Source organism: Capricornis sumatraensis, chromosome 9, assembly GCF_032405125.1.
Source record: "Capricornis sumatraensis isolate serow.1 chromosome 9, serow.2, whole genome shotgun sequence".
Taxonomy (NCBI): domain Eukaryota; kingdom Metazoa; phylum Chordata; class Mammalia; order Artiodactyla; family Bovidae; genus Capricornis; species Capricornis sumatraensis.
The window spans coordinates 12,885,559-12,903,535 of NC_091077.1; the positions used below are offsets into that span (position 1 = coordinate 12,885,559).

Here is a 17,977-nt window from a genome sequence, read left to right on the forward strand (position 1 = left end):
CAGCCACCTCCTTGATTCCAGCTGGGGAGGAGGCGACCGCTCGCTGGCCCCTTTGGCCCCAGGTGAGGGCCCTCCGCTCCTCCCCAGCCTCCTCCCTCCCCTCCTTCCCTCCCTTCGCTTGGGGCCACAGCCTCACAAACTAGATTCACAATAAATAAAGCCCAAAACCCACCCCTATGTGGTGCAATGTTGGGTTGCTTGACTTTCAGAGGATCCTGACCTGTGCTTTGTGTTTTCATACAGTTAAGGAGAGAGAAAGAGAGAGGCACAAGGACTCCAGAAAGGGGCGCAGGAGGGAGATGCAGGGAGGAGGGAGTAAGGCACAGAAAGACAAGCCAGCGGGGCCAAGCCACACCCTGGAGGGGGCTGGGCGTGCTCTTGCTCCCATCCCTCCCCGGGGGGCTTCTGAAGACCCTCTGGACATGCCCCCAACCATCCCTTGGAGGAGGGGGGGGGGCTGCGGTGGGGAGGAGGGGGGGAAGAGCTACTTCTTGCGGTGTGTTATCAAATTGTTCCCAAGTTGCTCAAATGGAGGGGTTCCCAATTGCAACAGCAAAGACCGAAACAATGAATGCCCCACCCCTAAATTAAGAGTAAAGACATTACAGCTGAAATCCAGAGAGAAGTGGCCATGGGGGTGGTGTGGTGGGGAAAGGGGGGGTAGGGCAGAGAAAGCTCCAAAACACTTTTTGAAAAAGGACGACACCCAACACCCTCCAAAGGAACTGAAAGTCGGCGAGCAGGACGCCTACCTAGCGCAGGTGGAGGTTTAGCCGACGGCAGCGGCGGCGGCTGCCTCACTCGCTCGACTCCGGGGTCCCCTTTCTGCTCCACTCTCTGGCCCCGCTGCGGCAGGGCTGTCTGCGGGAGGGGCAGGGGCGGGGACCGATGGGGCCGAGCACGGGCACCCGCATGCGGGGCTGGGGTGTGGGCGCCAACTTTGGGCCCGGCTCCCCTCACTCGTGGCCAGCCAGGATAGCGACCTTCCTGGCCTGCCTCGGGAGAGAGGGGAGAGGGCACCTGTCCCGGGCTGGGAGGGGCCGTCTGGAAGAGCATTCCGATTTTTCTCCTATGGACTGTACAGAGGGGTTTGGGGCCTGGGGAACGGGCCCTGCAGCTCGGGGTCGGGTGGCAAAACACCCTCCTTTCTGGAAGCATGAAACTAGCTCCAGGAGATGCCCCCTTCCGAGCCAAGGTGGGGGCGGGGGGCACTTCTAGCCCAAGGGAGGGGCAGTGGGATCTCAAGGCTACCCTTGCTTACCCAGTCCAGGCCAAGGAGCCGGAGGCAAAGGCGTGGCGGGGAGGGGGGGGGGAGGGAAGGAGGGAGGGGGGCGGGAGGGGGTGGAGTCTGCAGGGGAGAGCCCTGGGGATCTGCACCCCATCATCTTTACAAGCTGGTCCTCTGAGCTCCCAAGTGAAGCTCTGGCTGGAGTCAAGGGTGGGGTTCCCCTGGGAAGGGTGAGGGTAGGGGACAGGCCCCTTCAGAATTGTGCTGGTTGCTTTGTTTGGGGATTTTGCTCCTTCCCCAGAAGGCCGGGACGGGATGTGGGGGGAGGAAGGCAGTTCTGCATCCTTTCTTTCTGTCCTCTATTTGACAGAGTCCGTCTTGCATGTTTCTTTCTGCTTGGCTGCTGGCGCACAGCTCCACCGAGACCTCTTCCGAGGCTCTCTGAGAACTGAGCTGCTTCTGGGGGCCTGCAGGGGTCCCCGGGCTGGAGGAGAGAAGGGCTGAGTGGCTGACGACGTCTAATTTTTGCTTTTCGGTGGGGCTGGGCTGGGCTGGGGGATTTTTTTTTTCCACGTCTCAAAATTTCTTCTCCCCCCGTTTGAGGAACCTCTTCTTTTCATTTTGTCATTTCTTTTGTCGATCTTATCAGAGGAACCAGGACTGAAATAGGACAAACAAAAAAAGAGGTGATATTGAGATGAGCAGGGGTCGGTGCCTTCTTGCCCCTACCTGGTCCTGGGACTCCAGGTTGGTTCCTAAAGCCCCAGGGGGCTTCCAGCTCCAGTCAAGTCAAGGACACCAACACCTCCCGCAAGGGTCCCTCCTATGGGAATCCTATTCCCCCAAGAGACCTGCCTCCAGTGCTAGAGTCCAGCTGGCCTTCCCGTGGGCACAGTGCCCAGCGGGTGGGACCCCCATGGCTGGCGCTGGCACAGACCTGGGATCTGGCCATGTTTCCAATTGTTAGGTTTTTGTGTGGGTCTTGGAGCAGGGGGGAGGATGCCAGGCTATAGCGTTTGTCCCCAGAGGGGTTTGGGGAGTGGGGTGGGGCAAGCCCAGCTTCTTGCTGAGTTTTCTTTCTGTCTCTTTGGATTAAAAGCAGAAATTCCCATCTGTATACCTCAGCTAAGGTCCCACAGGCTGAAAGGCTGGGGACGAGTGGGTACCACATGACTTTTTTCCCTCACAGTACCAGGCCCAGGGGAAGGGATCAGTAGCCCAGTGGGCACCACGCCCTGGGGAACAACCTGAGGCTCCTCCAGTGGGCAGCTGCTTCCCTCAGGATGCCAGCAGGGGGCGCCGCCTTCCCACAAACGCCCTGGCAGCCACTAACCACAAAACACACCCAGGGTGGACCCCCAGGACTGGGCTGCCTGGCAGTACCCTGCACAAAAGGCTCTGGCCCCACCTCATGGCCAGAAGGATGGGGGGCGGGGCTCCTCTACGGTCTACAGTGCCTGGTGGTACCCTTGGGGTAAAATTGAAGGAGTCCTTGAAAATGCATCCTGGGGTCTCTCCCAGGCACTGGGTCACAGACTCAGGTCAGCAGAGGCCAAGCACAGCTAACTACAGAGCACGCACAGGTATGGACGCATTCTATCCCCACTCCAACCCTGCACAGAAGCCAGGTGAAGGGAGGGTGGCTGTCCTGCCCAAGGCCACACAGCCCACACAGCCAAGCAGGGACTCAATGCAGGGGGCAGCTTCGAGGCCATGCTCCTCACTGCTGCATATGGCGCGTTCCCAGGGAGGCAGGGTCTATGGTGACCAGGACACTCGCACCTTGCCAAGGCGGCAGCCAAGGCCGCCACATCGGGGTGAGGGCCTAGGGCGGCTAGCTCAGCCAAATTTTCAAAAGAAGCTGAAAGTCCAGACAATTTCATGCGAAATTTTCCAATATTTAAAAGACGTGTTTTAGTCACACAGATTATGCCTCCTGGTCAGGCTCTGGTTTGGAACTGCAGGCCGTTGTCCACTGTGAGATGGAGACTTCGAGTTTTAGAGTTAGAAAGGGCCCTGATTCTATGAGCGAATGGATGTTTACTAGACATGTTGTGGTAGTCATTTCCTGAGGTATGTGAGTCAAATCGCACAATTATGTTGTGCACCTTAAACTTATACAAGACTATCTGTCAATTATATCCCAGTATAACTGGAAGAAAGAAGAAAGAAAGGGCCTCAGAGATCATCTAGAACTTTCTGGGATGATGGAAATATTCTCTAGTTGTGCTGTTCAGTGCAGTAGCCACCAGCAAACACATGGCTTCTAAGCACTTGAAATGCGTCTAGTGTGTCCAAGGGTCTCAATCATTCTCTAGTTGTTTAGACAGCCATATGCGGCCAGTGGCTACCACACTAGACGGTGCAGATGGGGGAGGACTTGGCCATGTGGGGGTTTGGGGTTGCCACGGTGACTGGGGGCACTGCTAGCATTTACTGGGCAGGTGAAGACACCACGCTTCCTGCCATGTGTCAACACGCACAGGGGAGACCCACCTTCCTGTGGGGGAGCCCCTGGAACCCCTACCCAGAATCCAACCCCATCAACTGATTTTAGGCCAGATGGAGGCACAGGGGGGCCTGGTAAGGTGTGGGCAGAAGCCAGGGCTGAGGCCTTCCCAGAGTGGCTGGGGGAGGGCGGCTGCAGCAACAGGCTTCCAGCCGGAGGAAGAGGGGAGCTTCCTGGGCGAGCCCCTGGTCCCTGCAGGCTCAGGTGTTGAGTGTTCCCTGGGACACCAAGGGGTGGCTACACTGGCACCCTTACACCACCTCCCTGGCTGTAAGCCCACCCCTCCCCACTTCCTGAGTGGGAAGAGGCTGGGACAACGGGGCAGGGAGGGCCTGTTTGGCCCCTCTGCCCATGGCAGGCCAGACCAAGGCTCCAGGCTGTCCCCTGTGGGGGTCTCCTGAGCTGCATGGTGGCAGTGGGGGGTGGGGGGCAACCACCAGTGCTCAGGTTGAGGGGCCCCCTCAGTGGAGGAAAACTCCAGTTCCAGTTCCAGGCCTAAAGCTAGGGACAAAAACGACTCCAGAGGGACTCCCTGGTGCCGCCCCATGGGTCCCGGGAACGGGAGGTCTGCTGCCAAGCCCGGGGTGGCTTTTTCTGCTCACCCCTCCCTGTTTCCTGAGCCAGGTCCAAAATTGATTAAAACTAAGTAAAAAGCGCTGCCCAGGGAATGACAAAATTGCTAAAATTCTCTTTTCTTCCCTCATTCTATTGTTCTCTCTCCATCTGGTGCTCCAGAGATCGGCTAAAGTCACTGGTTACTGTGGAAACCACCCCCCACTGTACCCCCTGCACCCGCTGCAGCAGCCTGCCTGCCCCCAGGCCTGAGGGCTCCCTGATCAGCTTGTCCGACTCCTCTGGCCCCCCAACCCCCATCCCCAGACACACCTGCCTGCTCAGGGCCCTGGGCCCCAAGGCTCCTTGTAGGAACCAGGGGAAGAAAAAATGTTTCCCAAACTTGCCTCAGATTCTGAGTTGGCCCCACTATCCAACCAAAGTGAGCAGAGAAAGTGAAGCAGGGAGAACATGTGGAGGCGGAAATGGGGTGAACGGGGAGGGAGGGCTCGTGGCAGTGGCCCCCGAGAGTGAGCAAGCACGAACATACTATACAGTCAGAGCTGCAGGGCAGCAGCAGGAGGAGGCAGGGTGGGCAGGCGGGCACGCTGGAGCCCTGCCGCCTGGTGCCAGCCCCAAGCCAGGAGGGGAGGCCCGCCTGCTGTCCCTTCCTCTGGCACCCCCTCCTGCCCTCTACCAGCAGGGCTCTCGCAGCCTCCCTGGCACAGAGCGGAGGGGGCTGGCTCCAGCCCCTGCTCGAAGCCATTGTTTTTCTTCTCAACACCCCCAAGTTCAAGTTCATCTGGGTGTTACATCATGTCTGGTTGCTCCTGGAAACCAGACGGGTCAGACGTGACTCTGGGGAAAGGGGGTGGGAAGCTGGAGGGGGCTGAAGTTCTCCTCCCCTCCCCTCCTTGCCACTAGGGAGCTCTGAAGTTTGAAGTCTGACAAAGTTTTTGGCTTTTTTTTTTAGGGAGGGAAAGGAAAAGGGAAAAAAACAAAACCTTAAACCACACACACAAAACTTCCATCCACCAACTTTCTTTGGACCTGGGCCTCAGAGCAAAGAGAGAGTGGGAGCTGAAAGAGGTGGCCCGGGGGCTAAGGAAGCCTCCAAGGCCCTGGGCTCACAGGGCGGTGTTTTTGTCGAATGTGCAGAAGAAAAAGATCTTTGCCTGTTCTCCCTCCACTCCCCAGAAGCCCACACTGTAAACGCTGCCTGGGCCCTGCTCCTGGGGCTGCTCCTGCCTGTGCCCTGAGGGCCGTGGGTTCTACAGGTGGGCGCCAGCCTCCTAGGGACAGGAATAGGGCAGAAGACCTGCATGCACCAGGGTGCAAAGATGCCTGCGCAAAGCCGGGTCCAGGGGCCTCCAGCAGCGGGGCTGGGGGTATATTTCCTTGTGAGAACCAGGGGCAGATGGGAGCAGGACTACCGGCTCCAACAGCCTGGCCACCCCTCTGACAGGATTCACAGGACGTGGGGGAGAGGACAGCTTTGGGCCCTGCCTCGCCCCCAGTGCCAGAGTCTCTGGGCACGTGGCCCACCCAAATCCAAGGAGAGGGGAGGGCCAGGGGCAAGCACATGCCCCAGAGCAGCAGGAAAGCAACCAGGCAGACCTTGTCCTGATGGAGCCTCCCACTTCCACCTTCGCATCCACCAGGCCTGGCCCAGGGCGCCTCCAGCCTTGGGTCCTTGGCTGCCTTCCCCAGGGCCAGGGCTGTCAGAGCTAATTATCCAATTAGCTGATTAGCCAGGGGGCCTGGGGGCTGCCTGGGGAGGCAGGCTCAGCTGGGAGCGCAAAAGCCTGAGCCCTCCAGCCCTGCCCCGGCCTCTTCTCCCGACTGCCCCGAGGACCCTGGCCTCCTCCAGAACACCGGAAGGCCCCCACCCCTGCCTGTGTCCACTTAGTGGGCAGGGCCTCCTACCTGAGACTGCTGTGGGATGTTCAGAAAGTTGCCGTCCCGGGGTCCGATGCTGACAAACCGGTTGGCAGAGGAGGCGCCTGTCGTTGCGAATGCTGTGGGGAGCAGGGGAGAGAGGGAGAGACCCCGTGAGGACTGGGGGCCCACCTGGGCACTGCCCGGTGGGGCTGCTGAGAGAGGGAGAGACTGGGTTAGACCATGCTGCTGGGGCTGAGGCTGGCGGCGGGAAGGCCAGGCCGGAGGGGCCCCCTTATCCTCTCACTGACCAGGAGCTCGCGGTCCCCCGGCCCTGGCACTCCATCTGCCGCAGCCAGGGAAGCTGTTTTGTGGCCCTGGAGGCTCTAGCTGTGACCCGGTGGACCCAGTTCTGTCCCCTTCTCCCAGAGCACCTGAAGTAAGAACGCTTGCTTTCCTGCTGGGCCTCTTGGTTTTGGAGAGAAGGGAGCCTAGGAGGCTGGGAGCTCTGGGGACTGGCCCCGCCCTGCTGGGAGAAGGCCATCTCAGCCGGGCTACCCCTCCAACAGGGGCGCCTGGTTGGGTGCTGCACCTCTTACCACCCTGGGCCCAAGGCCTGGGCCCGTGGCTTGGGGAACTTGAAGCGTCCCAGTAGAGAGCTAAGCTGGGTGGGACAGGTCAGAGAGGGTCTGGGAGCTGGATGCTGGCTCAGGCGCAGGGGAGGCAGGGCTCAGGCCTGGCAGGCATTCTCCTCCTCTGATGGATGAGCCAGCTCCTATGGTCCTGCGGTTCCCAAGGACCAAGATGGGCCCACGTGCAGAGGAGGAGGAGGCCGGAGGGCCTGGCAAAGCCCCAGGGTGTGGGCAGCAGGGGCAGTTGTTCTGAGGCCTGAGGGGGCAAAAGGGCTAAACATTCTGGAGCTCTTCTGGGTTGTCTGGCTGGAGCCCTACAGGAAGGAGCCGGCCCTGTACCCTGGGAGGAAGGAAGCCCCAGAAAGGATGAGGAGTGTCACAGGCTAACTGGGAGTCCCCCTCCCATCCCTCCCAGCACAGGATACACCCCAGGGACCCCGTGCTCACCAGATTCTGTCCATAAGTGGCACCCAGCCACCCTGCAGCCTGGACCCCCTCCCACCCTGCCCACCTCCAATGACCATGACTTCGTGTCTTGTGGCAAATGCAGATGGGAAGATGACATGAAGAGGATGAAGAGGGGAAAAGAACTCAAACCATGAAAAAAGAAGGTGAGGCAGAGCGCGCGAGGCCGAGCAGAGCGGTGAGCCGGGCCGCCCCTTCCGCCGCCATCCCCGAGTCCTGGTCCACAGCCCCCAGAGCGCTGCCCACCCCCGCCCACAGTCCCCCAGACGGCACGCCGCCCACCCGCCGCCTCTCCTGTCCTTCACGCGTCGTCGGGTCTAGCTGGGGCCTCTCAACTCAGGTTTTTCTCTTCCCTTTGACAAAATTTGTCATCGGTTTAAAAAACAAAGAGAGAGAGAGAGAAAGAGATGAAGTAAGCCAAGGTCCAGAGCCCTTCCTTGTCCTTGGAACATCCAACCTGGGAAGAAATTGAGGCAAAGGGGAGGGATGGGAGGGAGGGTAAAAGAAAAAAGAGGAACAACGAGAAACCAAACGTGAGACTGAAGGCTGGGGGGCGGGGATCAGGGGCTGGCCTGCTGCAACTTCAGAGGCCTGCGGGGCCCAGAATGAAGGTGAGGGGGCAAGGCAAAAAGGGGATGGTGGCGTCGCCTTGTGGTCACATTCAGTTTTCTTGGTGTGGGGGGAGGGGCACAACGAAACAACAAAAAATCAAAAAACGAAAAAACGAAAAATGAAAAAAACAGCAGTTAGGCATGAAGATGGCATGGCTGTGCCTCCCCTCCCCCCGCCCACCCGGGCCAGCACCCCTGGCCTGGGTGCCCCCGCTGTGCCCCCTCTCCCGCCCCCCGGAGGGGCCTGGGCCAGGGGCCCCAGCTGGGAGCAGTGGGCGGGCAGGGGGGCTCGTGGGGTGCTGGCTGGTGCAACTAAGGCCCCGGAGGCCAGGGTCGGGGGGCTCAGCTCCGTCCTCATCTGGGTGGGAGGCACTCTGGGTGGGGGGGGGCTTTGGCAGTGAGAGAGGGGGCTCTTCTTTTTGCAGTGGAGACTGTTTGGACGGGCCGGGGACGCTGGGCGTTGTGGTTTCGGTTTCATCGTCCACTTACAAGGTGACGGAGGAGTCAAGGCGGCGCCATCTGGGGCAGTGCTGGTGGATTTGGAATCAGGCATAGGAAGGGGCACAGGTCTGGCCACTGGAGGCGGCGGCGGTAGCAAAAATGACCCCGGGACTTTGCCCTGGCCGCTACCGTTGGGCTGCGAACAACATAAATAGAGTGACGCATGAAGGCACATCACACACAGACACACGCTCCCCTGCGCGGACTCGCCAGCTCGCTCCTGAGAGCCGGTAGCGCTCCCGGGGAAGACGCGAGGTGGGGGGGGCGGGGGCTCTCCTCCAGGTCGCGGGCTCGGTGAGGGCGTGAGGCCTCTCTTTGGTCTCTCAGATGTTTCTCTTTTTTTTTTTTTTTTTTTCCGCAGTCCTCTTTCGAAGTGGTGGGAGGGAGGAAGGGGGATGTCCGACGGGTGGTTTGTTATTTCTTAGGGAACAGGTTTTAGGTTCCAAAACTTGCCATTTAACTATACAAGCAGCTGCGCTCTGAACTGTCACGCTCTGAAGACGTTCTCCTATGGCAGCAAAGATGCACCAGCTTACTCCCTGTGCGCCCCCAAAACACATACACGCCTCCCCTGGGTGGGCTCCTGGGGCAGGATCAGCTGACCCAACGAAGGACCACGGGCCCACCAGCGTGGGCCCCGCGTCATGGCCTCGGGGGGAAGCCAGGGCATGTGCCTGAGGACAGTGGGTGCTAGCCCATCTGCTACAGAGCAGCCCAAGAGGAAGTCCCATTGCTGGCAGGCCCAGTTCCCCCAGAAGCCGGGACCAGCTACCAGAGCCACGAATTGTCCATTACTCCCTCTTGTGCCTTAAACTTGAGTTTCCTCCTCCAGGCCCCACGTGTGGCCTTGTGTTCATCAGCCTCTGGGGTTCAGGGCATGCCGGCCCCACAGACAGGGGCAGAGGTCCCTGGCTCCCGGCCGACACAGCTTCCCTGGACCTTGTACATCCTGCTGCTCCAGGCAGTGCTCTCTATGACCACCTGCAGCCTGGGCTCACAGGGGCCAGGCCAGAACTCTTCCTCCTAAACTGGCCTCTCTCCTGTGGCTCAACCTTTGTCCTCCCAGCACCCCCAGGTTTAAGACCATGGGAGGTTCATAAGCTCTTCCTCCTGCTAGCAAACCCTGCAGAATCCAGCCCGACTCTGTCTCCAGCTCTGTCGTCCTTCGATCCTGACTGATTTCACCTGGACCATGAACCTGAGACTCCAAGGGGCCTCCCCTCTGCAGAGAGTGCTCTTCAGCTTGGCACCTGTCACTGAACCAGGCACCTCACTCAGGCTGTCCAATCCTCCAACCACCTCTAAGGCACTGGCTCTTGTTTCTGCCTGCCCCCCAGGGGTACTGACAGTGTCTGGAGACATTCTGGTTGATACAACTTGAGGGTGTGGAGGCTGAGGATGCTGCTTGACACCCACCCTATAACACAGAGGGCCACCCCCAGGACCAAGGCCCAGTGGTCCACAGGCCAATGGTGCCGAATCCTTAGGAGAACGGAAGCGCCACTCTCCCCCGTTCGCAACAGAGGAAACTGAGGCTCCTCATGGTTAAGTGTTCTAGCCACACTGCAATGGGAAAGGCCTGAAGTTCATGGCCATGTCTGTCTGATTCCATGGACCCACAGACTTATCAACCCTCTTCCCAAATCCAAAGGAGTTCAGACACCCCAGTGCCCCAAAACCTTCCATAGCTACGATGACATCTGATGTAAAATGTTGTCTCCCCGGTCAGGCTGTTGGTTCCAAGAAAGAGCATGCCGTCAGCTCTGCAGGGTGATGCCGACACAGAAGTGGCAACTGCCTTCCCTCATTTCCACAGCCTATTTGGTTCCTATCTTGCTCTTCCATCAGGACAGGAAGTAGAATGGTCCCAACCAATCACAGCCTTACTCCTCTCCAGGCTGTCCTGGGCCTGGACTCCGGGGGCGGCCTGGACACAGCAGCTTTCTGGGCAGCCACTGCTCCCGCAGGGTGGCCTCTGCTTCCTCAAGAGCCTGTCTCCCCCCAGGAGGATCTGAATCACTAATCTCATCTGATAAAACAAATCCTAGCCCGATACGGCCAGACATGGAAAGCTGCTGATTTACAACATTCAGATTCTAGAAGCAAGTCCCAACCAGGCTAGGCTGTCTCCGCTCTGGTTGGGGTACGAGTTGAAGTTTTAAAAATCTCAAGATCTTGGGACTTTGTGGTGCCTTAAGACCTTGTGGGTTAAGAGCTTAGAAGTAAGCTAGAAGCTGGGATAGCACCTCCCTTTCATCTGACAGATGATGATGCGGGCCTGGCCACTCTGCAACTGGAGAGCAAGGCTGAGCTGGAACCAGGCTTTCTGCCTCTCAGAGCCATAGCCTCCCATCAGTCCCTGGATCTTCTCTATCGTGTTCACTTGGCAGTCTCTTCTCTATGCCAGAAATACAGCTACCTGGGCACCCTCTTTCTGCCCTTTGCGTGTCTTCTAATCAGCAGTTCCCAACCTTTTTGGCACCAGGGATTGGATTCGTGGGAGACAATTTGTCCACAGACCATGGGGAGAAGGGGATGGTTTCTGGATGAGTCAAGTGCATTACATTTATTGTGCACTTTATTTCTAACCTAATGCCACTGCTGATCTGATAGGAGGTACTGGTTCATAGTCCAGAGGTTGGGGACCCCTGCCCTAAGTGGATCTCCACTTGGCCTTGGTCTTTCCTGACCTGATTTTCTCAGTCAGGGACTTACACTGGGGTCTAAGAGGTACCTGGGAACCACTCTGCACACTGTAAAATTTTGTATGCATGCAATTTTCTGAAAAGATGGTTCATAATTTCAGATTCTCAGGAGGTTATAGTTTACTCTTCTAGTCTCTACATCAGTGGTTCTTGAAGTGGGTCCCCTGACCAGAAGCAGCAGCATCACCTGGGAACTTGAGGAGAAATGCAGATTCTACACCCCACACCAGAGCTGCTGAGTCGAACTTAGATGAGGCCCAGCCACCTGTGTGCCACCTTCAAGTCACTCTCACACACGCTAAGACTAAGAACTGCTACTCTGGAGTGGCTGTGGTGCAAGCACAGTCCAGTACCCGCCCCCCACCCCGCCACCAGGTCAGCTGCAGAGCCCAGGGCCTCTGGCTCCTCCTCCACACCACAGTGCTATCCCTAGTCTCCTCTCAGAAACCAGGCCCCAAGGAGCAGGCTCACTGCAGACTTCCACCCCACACCCAACTCTCGGGCACAACAGGCCACCGAGGAAATCTATAGAGACTGCTCTCCAGCCAAACTAGACTTTCTCTTTAACCAGAGGGACAGTTTGCTCCCCTGTCAATAAATAGCTTTTTGTCTACTCAGAGCAAGCACCTGCCTTGAGAAGAGAACTTTCGAGGCCAAGGAGCCCTTGATCTTTTCTTTGTCTGCCATGCCACGTGGCTTGCAGGATCTTAGTTCCTTGACCAGGGACTGAACCCAGGCCCTTGGCCATGAAAGCGCAGAGTCATAGCCACTGGACGGCCATGGCCTTCCTGAGCCCTTGATCTTGAGTGCTCAAGTCAAGGGGCTGTCAGGATGCCCAGGGATGGACTGACCCACACCCTTGAGGGTCCTGTGGGTCAGCTTTGGTTCTCTGGGCTAAGACGGTTCCCCAGGTGGGTCACATTTCAACTGAAATCCCAGCTGCCCCCACAGTTGAGAAGCAGGAACAGTAAGATTCCTAGCCCCTCTGATCCAGATTCCAGAACCCAGGACCCCTGGGGCTGGGATACAGGCTGCCAGCTCCTGTAGACTCTGCTGGCATCTCTGAAGGAAGCACGGGAGCTGTTGTGAATTGTGTCCACTTTTCCCTCAATGCCCCTACAAGTGGACAGAGCTTGTCCAGAGAGGTGGGCAAAATTCTGCATGTTCCAAGGAGCTGCAGAGTCAGCAAAAGAAACCCTCGCAGGGCAGAGGGGGAAAAAAAGATGAGAAAAGCGGAAAAGTGGAGAAGAGCAGGAGGGAGGGAAGAAGACTGCTTTCTGCCCTGGACAGCAAGAACAAGGGGGCCAAGCCGCAGCCCTGCCCCACATCGAGACGCCAGCACTACGCAAGCACCCTGTGGCAGCATCAGGCTGAGCAGCTGAGGGCCGTGGCCCCTCTCCTGGGGCGGCTTCTGGCACAGGGTTCTGGATGCCTTTCCCTGCCAGGGCACTTTGAGTGTCTGCCACACCTGACCTCTCACGGTGCAGTTCCAGGCTGGACCAACTGGAGAAAAGCAACTGGGCCTTCTTATAGCACAGTATGCTGCTGGAGTTCCAGAACATTCCCAGAGGTCTAGAGATCACCATGCCCCAACCTGGAACGGTCTCCCAGGAACTACACAAGGAGCGCTGTCCCACTGACGGGTCACGGTTGGCTCACTGCCGTCGGGGATAGTTCTCTGCTCAGTGGATCCGTGTCTCTGCTCTAGGGCTTGCTGATAGAGACAGGCAGTAGGCCTCAGAGCTCCATGGGGAGCCATCTCTCTCCCAGGCTGAGGAGCAGAAAGACTATTCCAGAACCGTGACTGACCTAAGAGCCCCTCATTAAGAGGCCCACCAACAGGAGTCTCGTGACACAGCCTGTGGAAGGAAGTTTGCCCTCTCCCAAGGGCTTCTCACTGGGGATGAGGAAGGTGCCCCCGAGCACACTGAATCTGGAGACAGTCACAACCAACACAGCTGGACAGAGGGCGCTGTCGCTGGCATCAAGTGAGTGGGGGCCAGGCATGCTGCTCAGTGCCCCAGAGCGCACAGGACATTCCCACAGCACAGAAAACGAACAGTCCCAGGTGTCAGCAGTGGGAATCCTTGGTCGAGAACCTATCGAATCCTTGCATCCCTGAGGTTTAAGAGGGGGGTCAGGAGCTGAGGGGTCTGGGCCCGGATTGGACAGATCACTGGTCCACTCCTGCTACGGGGAAAGACCAGAGGAGGGTAAAGGGCCCAAGCAAGGCGGGCCCAGACACTGCCCCGTCCTCTCTGGACTGGGACGAAGAGGCCCCGGGCAGGCACGTGGAGCCCTGCCCCCGGGCCCAGAAGACTGAGGTGTTCGGTAGTCCCAGCTCTTGGCTGCTCCAGCCCCAGGTGGGCTCCCGGTTTTGGGGCCCTCTCCCCGTGAGCCCTGAGACAGACAGACAGACGCAAAGATGAGCTGGAGGGGGGCTTGCGGGGTCCTCTGGACTCACCTGTCCGGTGGCCTGGCCCGAGCCATCCGAGCACACAAACTGCACAAACTCCTTCAGCGAGTCCTGCCCGTGGTGGTGGTGGTAGCGAATGGTCGGGTGCGTGAAGTACGGGCTCGACTGCTGGATGATGGATGTGGAGGGGAAGTGCAGCGCTGACGCCGTGGCCCGGGGGCTCCCTGCGTGCACGCGGCAGGAAGGAAAGGGCAGCGTCAGGGCCTAGAAGGCCGTGGAGAGGGACACTGAAGACGAGGAGCCCTGCAGGTCAGAGCCCTTTGGGTCCAGAGAACGGGGCAGGAGCAGGGCAGGGACCAGGGTGGGGAGAGTGAGGCGCTGACTGCTAGTGTGAAAGTGTGTAAGATGGCGCCAAAAACACTCAGCAAAATCATAGTAAATAACATTTGAATGCAATATTTTAAAAAGTTGAATTGGCAAAACTAGGGATGGCCCAGAGACCAGCTGCTTCTCTATAAAGCTTGATTGGAATCAGGGCCAGAGTTAGGGTGAGGTGAGAAGTGTGTGCGTGCTCAGTCGCTCAGCTGTGTCTGAATCTCTGCAACCCCATGGACTGTAACCCACCAGGCTCCTCTGTCCATGGGATTCTCCAGGCAAGAATACTGGACTGGGTTGCCAAGTCCTCCTCCTCAGGATCTTCCCAAGCCAGGGACTGAACCCACATCTCTTACATCCTGCATTGGCAGGTGGGTTCTTTACCGCTAGCGCCACCTGGGAAGCCCCGTGAGGTGAGGCAGGGTCATGCAATTACAAGGTCAGTCCTTTTATTTAAAATACTGATATTCGCTCATCGTGTATTTTTTGCAATTGTTTTAATTTTTAGAACATTGCGTTTAATATTATTTATAAATTTTGGTGACTCAAATTTCTGGTGCTCCCTGACATTCTGCGCCAAGGTCAGTGCCTCACACACCCCTCCCTGGCGCAGGGCCTGGGCGGGAGCTTTGGGGAGCAGGCAGACCATTCGGTGGGGCTCCGGACAAACACCCGGCCCCGTGCCAGCGTGAGAGGGGCCTCCACGGAGCACACACACGTCCTGCGTGAGGCTGGGTGTGCACCTCGCTGCGGCTCCCCAGGTCACATTCTTCTGTACTTGGGCCCCACGGCTCGTACACACTGCTTCGGACGCACGGCTCCCACCCCAGAGCAGGCCCCAGTCCTTCCCCAGCCAAGTCCTCCCTATCCTGTCTGTTTCCAATCAGCTCGCTCTTGCTCTCCGTTTCATTAGGGGCCTAAAGAAACTTGGCTTCTCTCTGGAGTTCATAAAAGCTGAGTTGAGCAGGGGCCTGCCGCCCTCCCCTGCCTGTGCAGAGGGCCTGGGCTCCCCACCCCCACCCCGCGGCCACCACGCCCTGCCCCTCTGCTGGCTCCCAGCCAGGAGGCCCTGAGGAGGAAGCCAGGAGGGTAACCCTCCGTGTTCTCCGTGTTCTACGCAAGAGCCTGGGAGGTGGTGGGCAGACACAGGGCAGTGTTCAGAAAAAGTCCAGGCCTCTTCTGAGAGGGAAGAGGCTCCCACAGTTCCCCACCTGGTTCCATCCCCTGCAGAACCTGGCGGCACCCTCCCCTCAAGCTCTCTCTCTGCCAGAGTGGAGCAGAGAGTTCCCCCGGCAGGCTGCCGGGCGGCTCCTTTCCTTTCCCCTTGGCCTAGTCCTTCACTTCTGGAAAAGAGCAGGGAGGCCTTGAGCAGGGAGCTTGGGCCCTTGTGAGGGTCCCTCAGAGTAACCTGGGCTGGTGCCAGGGAAAACAGACCCTGGGCACTTTGGGGCGCTGAGAGAGAGGAACTGGAAGGAGGGCAGATGCAAAAGCCTGTGCTCTCCCATCCACAGCTGGCGGGAGGCAAGGAGAGCTGGGAGGAGTGAGCCCAAGGCCTCAGGATAGGCCTGTGCCACACAGCACACACGTGTGCACACGTCACGCACGCGCGCACAGCACACATGTGCACACGTCCGCGCAAACACACGAACACACGTACATCGAATGAGTGCACACAGCACCCTTGCATGAACATAAGCAAACACACAACCTCACATACACACACAGCGCACAAGCAGGTGTGCACCCCGGCACATGGGGTGTGAGACGCAAGTGGGAGAGTGTGGGGGAACACGGTGAGAAGGCCCAAGGGCCAGCCTGCTGCTGTGGAGGGAGGGCCTGTCCCCACGCCCACCCACTGCCATACCACGGCCAGTTCAGAGAGCTGGGGCTGTCACTCAGGGTTCCCTGGCCAGCTACCCCTCAGGCAGGGCTCCTGTGCCACCCCCGCTGCCCCCCTCCGGGCCCTCCGTTTCTCACCTGGTCTGACTCCAGCAAGCACAGGCAGCGGGTGGTGAGTGAAAGCCATGCGCGGGGAGCTGCCCTGAGAGGAGAGGGCACTGCAGAAGTCCAGCTTTCCTGACTTCTTTAGGGAAGCCGGGCCTGAGGGGAGGAATCAGCAACACGGGGCAGGTTTAGCTGGGCCAGGGAGGGAGCGGGGGAGGCAGGAAGCCAGCAACTCACTCCTTCTCTCCTCAGCCCCCTCCTGGCTGCCCCCTTTCCTTCAGGGCTCCCCAGCCTCCTCTGCCTGATTGAGGCCCTGTTTCTCAGGCCCTGCCTGCAGACCACCCGCTGCTGACAGGTGAGGGAAATCAGCCCCTTCGGTGCGCTGGGCAGGGCGTGAGCAAACGGGGCCATCTTGCCCCCCAACAAACAGATTAAGAGCTCCAGGGTGCACAGAATCAAAGCACAGAGGCAGGGCCAGAGGGCAGGGAAGGTGTGTGGGAGGAGCCCTGGGGAGCAGCTTCAGAGTCAGGGGCCAGGAACTTCCCTGGGGCTCCAGTAGCTAAGACTCTGTGCTTCCAATGGGGAAACTAAGATCTTAGCCAAAGGAAAAAAAGAAAAGAGTGAGGAGGCACCTGAGGAGGGGCAGGCTGGGGTCTACTCCATGGGGTCCTGGGCTACAGGTCCCGTTCTGCCAGGAAGAAGCCAGGGCTCCTTACGGGAAGGGAAAGCACACCCATGGGCCCTTCGGACCACGGTGGAGAAACAAAATCCGACAAGGGAGCAGGGAGCAGGCTGGAGGGCCTGGGTGGAAGCTGGGGGTGAGGGAGCCAGGAAAGGATGCCCTTGGTCAGGCACCCAGAGATCGGGCTGTCAGGGTGGGTCATTCCTGGGCTTTGCTCTACTCCCAGGACCAGAGAGGGAGGTGGCATTTGGCAAGAGACAGGGATACAGAGAGCGCCCCATTTGAGCTCGTCTCTAACAGCCTGAGGATGCCAACCAAGCTCATGTCTGCGCCCAGTGGGCTCGACATCCAGCATGCTAAGACAAAGCAGGGCCCCCAGGGGAACCAGTCTCCTGTCCTGGGAGGATAAGGTGCAGTCAGGGCAGATCTCCAGAGCTGCCATCTTCAGAACAAGAATCGAATCAGTTTGGGTGGGGCGTGTGTACTGGGGGCGGGAGGGGGGTGCTGCAGAAGAGAGAAATAAGAGCTGTCTTAACCACAGAGGGGAGAGGCGGGGGAAGGGCGCACTCCTAGCCGCCAGCAGAGGTGTTATCTGGCAGCAGCTGTGTGCCACCTGATAGCTGGCACGATGCAGGGGTGGGGGGAGCGCCCCCACCAGCTGCGCACAGCTGTCCCCCTGGCCGCACAGCACCTCCCCAGCTGTTCCCAGTCCTGCAGCTGGGCTGCTTAATTGGCGATTTGTCCCAGAACAGGGAAACAACGCAGTGTTGCTGGGAGGAGGGGGTGAGTATGGAAGAAAAGAGGGGAAAAGCGAGGGAGCCGGGGGCGCCACAGGAGGACGTGGGGCCATGCGTGGAGGGACTGCTGGCAGGAGCGGAAATGGCAGGCTCGGCAGCAGACAGCCAGGAAAGAGGGAGCCGGAGCTGGGGAGGGGAGGCTCCCGGGAGCCAAGTCTGGGTGGAGCGACCCAGGGGGCCCACGCCTCAGGAGCCAGCAGTGGACACGGCCCTCCAGGCACACCAGTCCCTGAGGAAAGACTTCACTTCAGCTGGGGATTCTTCAGGGCCTCTCCACCCCTTGTCTCTGCCCCTCCAGAGGCTCCCCCAGGGCCACGTCTGTGCCCTGCTGGCTTAGGTGCCTGCTGGCCACGAGGGCGCCCAGGGAGGGGCTCAGCCCGCGGCCTGGAGCTGAGGCCTCCTCCTCCCAGGGTGCAGAGAGCGAAGGCCAGAGGCTGCATCTAGGGCAGCAGGGGAGAGGAGGCTCCTCCCTGCCCTTCAGCCTCGCCTTTCCCCCAGCCCTGGCCCCTGCCCATCTGCTTGGCCCTTCCTGGCATGGCAACATCTGGAAGATACCAAGGAAAAGACTATCAGGTCGGCCTTCATCTTCCTGCACCACAGAGCAAGGCCTCCTCCATCCCCAGGCCGAACCACAACAGACACATCCCATACAGAGGTCTGCGCTAGCTGGCCCCAAGACCCC

At 59.1% G+C, this 17,977-nt stretch overlaps 1 protein-coding gene across 3 annotated transcripts in view; it reads right to left on the minus strand.

The window, feature by feature from the left end:
- Nucleotides 1-1,395: 1,395 nt before the first annotated feature.
- NFIX (nuclear factor I X) overlaps nt 1,396-17,977 on the minus strand; it is a 68,399-nt gene continuing 51,817 nt past the window's right edge. The window contains exons 7-11 of one of the 3 annotated variants that reach the window (XM_068979461.1): nt 15,850-15,972; nt 13,546-13,721; nt 8,365-8,512; nt 6,216-6,307; nt 1,396-1,888 (exon numbers count right to left, since the gene is read on the minus strand). In XM_068979461.1, coding sequence (XP_068835562.1) covers nt 1,874-1,888; nt 6,216-6,307; nt 8,365-8,512; nt 13,546-13,721; nt 15,850-15,972 — 554 coding nt within the window. In that variant the 3' untranslated portion in view covers nt 1,396-1,873. The remainder of the gene's footprint in view (nt 1,889-6,215; nt 6,308-8,364; nt 8,513-13,545; nt 13,722-15,849; nt 15,973-17,977) is intronic. The other 2 variants (XM_068979462.1, XM_068979463.1) reach the window with 2 other exon arrangements.